The sequence below is a fragment of the Lipotes vexillifer genome, unplaced genomic scaffold (assembly GCF_000442215.2).
Source record: "Lipotes vexillifer unplaced genomic scaffold, Lipotes_vexillifer_v1.1 scaffold584, whole genome shotgun sequence".
Classification (NCBI taxonomy): Eukaryota; Metazoa; Chordata; class Mammalia; order Artiodactyla; family Lipotidae; genus Lipotes; species Lipotes vexillifer.
Window position 1 is genome coordinate 2,625,908 of NW_006783036.1, and position 5,941 is coordinate 2,631,848.

The 5,941-nt window shown below is 42.2% G+C and overlaps 1 protein-coding gene across 1 annotated transcript in view; it reads right to left on the reverse strand.

Moving 5' to 3' along the window:
• DYNC1H1 (dynein cytoplasmic 1 heavy chain 1) overlaps positions 1–5,941 on the reverse strand; it is a 72,410-nt gene that overhangs the window by 62,463 nt on the left and 4,006 nt on the right. Inside the window, exon 2 of the mRNA XM_007455658.1 lies at positions 951–1,038. Within this exon, the coding sequence (XP_007455720.1) occupies positions 951–1,038 (88 nt within the window). The remainder of the gene's footprint in view (positions 1–950; positions 1,039–5,941) is intronic.

Genomic DNA, 5,941 nt, shown 5'->3' on the forward strand with positions numbered 1-5,941 from the left:
TGAAAATGTGCAACTTGACTGTAACCATGGAGAAACATCAGACAGATCCAATGGAGGGGCAGTCCGTCAAACTACTGGCCTGCACTTAGCAACAGTGTCAATGTCATCAAAGACACAGAAAGAAAGACACAGAATTGGATTCTGGATCATGGGAGAAATACTGTAGGGGACATTATTGAGAAAATATGAATATGTACTATACCTAGAGTAATACTGGACAAAAACTTCTGGAATTTGAAAATTGTACTGGGGCTGTGAACAAGAATGTTTTTGTTCTTAGGAAATGCTGCGAAGTATTTAGGGATAAAGGGGCAGGTTGTCTATAACTCTCAAACGGTTCAGGAAAAAAAATGATGATGCAAACATGGCAAATGTTAACTGACATCTGGGAGTTCTACATGCTATCCATGCAACTCTTGTAAGCTTGAAATTATTCAAACGAAGAAGTTTTAAAAGTCAATGCAAAATAAACATTTACGCATTTGAATTTGAATATGTCTACTGGAGTATAAACTGGCACAACCTTTTTAAAAGGTGGGAAATCTGGTAACACACATTAAAGACTTCAGTGATGCATCGCATCTGAACCAGTAATGCTATCTTTAGGGATTTATCCTAAAAAGAATCAGACCAGTGTACCTATGAATGTTTACTACTTACTTATAATAACGAAAACTCAGGTATACTCTGAGAGCATTATTAGATAAGTACATTATGGCTCAAACCTAGAATGGATGATGCCGTGATATGGCAATTAAAATAAAAATATTTTAGATTTTATACTGACTTAGAAATCCTCTTAATTTGAATAAATAAAATCAAAGATAAGAAACTGAATTAAAGAGCAGAAATCTTTTGAGTGCTTTCTTAGTATCTTTGAGTCGATTAGGATTTACATTTAATCCTCACAAGTTTATAGTCCAAAATAATGGTATATTCATACTACTCACCTATTGGACTTAACTCCATAATGAATGTCTATGTTGATGTTATAGGAAATAAATTCTTTTTCTTCTTCTCCTTCATCACCAACATCCTCTATAAATCATAATAAATATTCTATCAAATTCATGTCAGTAATCCAATTTTTAATTTATCAACTGTTCAGAGCATGATTAGCCTCACCCCAACCCCAGCCTCACGTTTAAACCCCTACGTGACTCGGCTCTCCCTAATTCTCCCTTCTACCCATTTTTTTCTGACTGCTGACCCAGGCACTTATTTGCTGTGGGATCTTGGGCAAGGTTCTTAACTTCTTGGCATCTCCGTTTCCTTGTTTGTAAACTGGGGACGCACTGGCATGCCTGGGTCGTTGAATGACTGACTGAGCCGCTGCCTAGAGCTGGGCCCTGGCCCCAGGGCGGTGCTAGGTGGTGTCCGATAAGGCCAAGTTCTCCCCACCGCATCCCAGCAGTCTCATCCCCTGTGCTCCAGTCACAGAGGTAGCTTCCCACCCCCAGCCCCAGGGTATTCTGCTCAGGTGTCTACTCAGCACTTGCTATGCGATAGGCATTACTTTAGGCGCATCACACATCTACCCCTCACGAGGACACTATGGGGCTTGGCATGACTATTATTATTCTTATTTTCCAAGCAAGCAATGTTAAGTAAATTGCCCTCAGACATGTGACTGGAAAGGGACAGAGTGAAAATTCAGAAGTCTGATTCCAAACCCAGGCTCCTCAACAGTACACAGCCTGCCCTCTTCCCTCTTTAAGGCCCCTACAGGGAAACCCCCAACAAGAAACATCCCCTGGTGGCACAGTGGTTGAGAGTCCGCCTGCCGATGCAGGGACGCGGGTTCGTGCCCCGGTTCGGGAGGATCCCACATGCCGCGGAACGGCTGGGCCCGTGAGCCATGGCCGCTGAGCCTGCGTGTCTGGATCCTGTGCTCCCCAACGGGAGAGGCCACAACAGTGAGAGGCCCACGTACCGCAAAAAAAAAAAAAAGAAAAAAAAGAAACATCCCCAGGTCACCAAGGGGGCATTCACCTGGCTGTCCCCTCTGCTCTTATAGCGCTTTCAGAGCCGGCTCTGGGGTCAATTTATGAATACAGCAGTGATTTGAAAAAGATTACTGGAATTTAATACTAAGATAACTCAAGATGCATGCGAATAAAATTTCTAGATAGTTAAAAATGAAAATTGAAAAATTAATATAAAAATCATAAAAATGGGAAGTAATACAAACCTCTAGATCTAGTACTAATCAGCTAGATGGGTACACCCTCTAGTTGAATTATCTTTGGTACGACATACTGCATGGAATAACTGCATCAGCAAAAATTAATATTTATTTATTTTTGTCTGCGTTGGGTCTTCGTTACTCCACGCGGGCTTTCTCTAGTTGCAGAGAGAGGGGTCTACTCTTTGCTGCGATGCACGGGCTTCTCATTGTGGTGGCTTCTCTTGCGGAGCATGGGCTCTAGGCGCGCGGGCTCAGTAGCTGTCGCACACTGGCTCAGTAGTTGTGGCTTACGGGCTCTAGAGCGCAGGCTCAGTAGCTGTGGTGCACAGTCCTAGTTGCTCCGCAGCATGTGGCATCTTCCTGGACCAGGGCTCGAACCCGTGTCCCCTGCATTGGCAGGCGGATTCTTAACCACTGCACCACCAGGGAAGCCCCAGCAAAAATTAATATCGAAGGATTAATCTAACTTGATATGTACGATTCGCCTTCACTTCTAAGTCATGGTGTAATAACAAAGGCAGTAGACTTAACTAAGTGATCTCGGGAAAGTCATTTTTCTTCCTCTCAGCTTCAAATTCGTAAAACGTAAAAGGAGCAACAGAGGAGGGGGTGGGATATTAAATTAAGTGGTCTATAAGGTTTCTATAAATGCTAAAAACTATGCGCAAAAGCTATTTGCTTCTTTCATTTTAAGATGAGACAAATACAAAATTCACATTAAAAGAATATAAAATATTAGTATATTTATTTATATATGTAAATATATATTTATCAAGATAATTACTCTTCCAAAATGTTGTTTTTAGTATAATTTTAGGAAGGAGAGGAGGAGTGAGTGGCAGAACATTTTCGTATGCCAGTGACTTCCTAGCTGTTTTTTAAAATTACTAACTACCTGAAAAAAAACCCCAAACCAACCAACCGAGTTTTCTAACTACTGAAATGTGGACATACCACAAGATAAGATAAATCATACTGCCTGGGGGCTTCCCTGGTGGCGCTGTGGTTGAGAGTCCGCCTGCTGATGCAGGGGACACGGGTTCGTGCCCCGGTCTGGGAAGATCCCACATGCCGCGGAGCAGCTGGGCCCATGAGCCATGGCCGCTGAGCCTGCGCGTCTGGAGCCTGTGCTCCGCAATGGGAGAGGCCACAAGAGTGAGAGACCCGCGTAGCGCAAAAAAAAAAAAAATCATACTGCCTGAAACCAATCAAAATAATTGCAATCTGTAAAACACAAAGACAAAGAGTATAAGGAAATACCCCCAAACTAAAATAGTTGTCAGGGTGGTGGGATTATGAAATATTTTTTCCCTTGATTTTTGGAACTTTCAATAATGCTGTTCTATGACTTATATAAAATATATGTCATTAAGATAACACCCAAACAGTAAAGACAATAAAAGTAACATTCTATAAACACCAAAGGAAATTACTAAGTAAAAAATATGGTGTAACCTTGAATCATGTCTTCCTCCCGGACAGAGCGGCATCCTCTATACAAATAAAATCATATAGAAAACATACCGACTGGACACAACATCTAACCACATCCCCAGCACATCCTAATGCAAACAGGGTTAAAGGAACCAGGCAGCAGGCCAGGCGATGAGTCAGGGACCACTGTGAATGCCCAGCCCAGCCCGCGCTAGGAATAACACTGCAATGCAGCAAGAGACGGCTGGGGCTCGGGAATGCACACACGATGACATAATCCTCAGACACGGGTATGCAGAATAGGTGTCCTCTACTGCTCTGTAAAATTCTAACTTCCTTTGATGACAGTAATTTATGCAAGTCATTATTAATATCAGCCATAGACTACATTCTGGATTAGCTTTTTAACACTATTCCCCATAAATACGAAGATCATATGAAGTCTGAGGATGTCTGATTCCCATTATAAAGAACACATGACATTGTTTTATAAACTGCCAAACAATTTAAACTTTCCTGCCTCTTTATAAATTATTATATTTTCCAAATAACAATAATTCTATTTCTGCAGAAACTTTTTAAAAAAATTGTTTAAAGGAGGAGAGAAAGACACTTAATAGTTGATTCCTAACAAAGAGCGTACTAACCCTGCTATATTAGAGGCTTATATACGAACACAATCTGCACGTTTACCAGGCAATACCACTTTCGGTAAAGTTTGAACCAGTTTCCTAATGATGCTAAAGTTACTGGTTAATACACAACAGACTGATACTGTGCTGCCTATTAACACATTCAGGGAACTAAAATACCAGCACAGAAAGTGCTGCGCCTGACTCTCGAGTTCCTGTGCTGCAAGCCATACTGATACATGTTACAGCGCCCTGTGGACATTTCTTTGGTTAACTTCTGAGAGTTTATCAAATTTCTAGAGATGTTCAAAATGTCATTTAGCACTCTTCTGCAATGCTTCTACGGAAAGATGAATGTATTTCAAAGTACGAGTGATTTGTATCATTACGTTGTGAATTCGGTGAGCAATGTGCCTCATTTAATGAAATACAAACAGATGCACATTCAATTACCTTAAGACTCATACCACCTCTCCTAGGTAGATGGGTATGTGTCCGCAGACTGGTGAACAGGCAACTGGAAAAGGGCAGGGGGAGGCTGCCGGCTTCCCTGCCCTTGGTCATCCCCTCCCTCCCTCTCCCCTCCCAACGTTCTCCAGCCACAGGGCAAGCCTCCTCTCAAGCTAGCAAATGAAGCCAGTCATTTTCTTTGGCCAGATGACGTGTTACGTGTTCCTGGCTCTCTTTACCTTTCCTTTTCTTTTCCCTTTAAAATCCAAACAGACTCCTAATACCACATTACTTTGGCCAATCGCTGTCATACACTTCCTCCAGGTACACGCCCTCCCGGTAGCTCTCAGCTTTCCCATCCCTGGTACTTCCTCCAGCCACCTTGCCGTCCACCCGCCCTTCTGTCCTCCTTCTGAGGCCGTGACTTCTTCGCATCCACTCCCTGCCCTGCACAAGGCTAAGAGCGTGGTGAGCGTCTTGAGTCTTCTCTTCCATCCATAACATTGTTGGGAATTTGAAAGGAGGGTTGAACCCCATGTAATCCTTGTACACAAGGTAAAACTGGGGCTCCTCTCGACATTTCCAGAAAAAAAGAGAAGTGAAAAAAACTAAGTCAGTAATGCCTAAAGGATTTAAGACTTCATGCTTTTTAAGGCTAACGCTAATTCAAAAGAAATAATTGATATGAAGTAAATGAAAACAAACACTCCTATTTAATGGATACCAAGGAATTCAACAGAGAAATTAGTTCTTAGGTTTCAGAATCCTTCTTAAAACATCCTTTTCCTAACTGGGCCTTAAAATCCTGCGGTTTTGGTTTCCTCACTCACGACAGAGGCGCTAGACTAAATCTCTCCTGCCGTTCCCAGCCTGATACTCCACGATGCTGAGAGTCGAAATTTCCATCTGTCTTTACTTTTTAAAAAGAAGTAATGACTGCTTTCCCTTTCCTGTACATGAATTCCACTCACTATGAAACACCTCACTTTGAAAAGCATCTTGCTGCAGACTGCTTTGTCCTACAGAAGGTGGGGGGCCCACCTACGGCGTGACAGCACAGGACAGCAAGAACCCAGGCTGATGGACTCCTGGCCCAGTGCTCCAAGACAGTGCCGTGTCACAGCAAATGTTTCCTATTAATTTATTAATCATTTTATTAACCATTTTGGGGTCTAAGCCAGAAATGAATACTTTTTAATCATCAATCTACTACATTTCTTCTCTTTTTTTTTTTTTT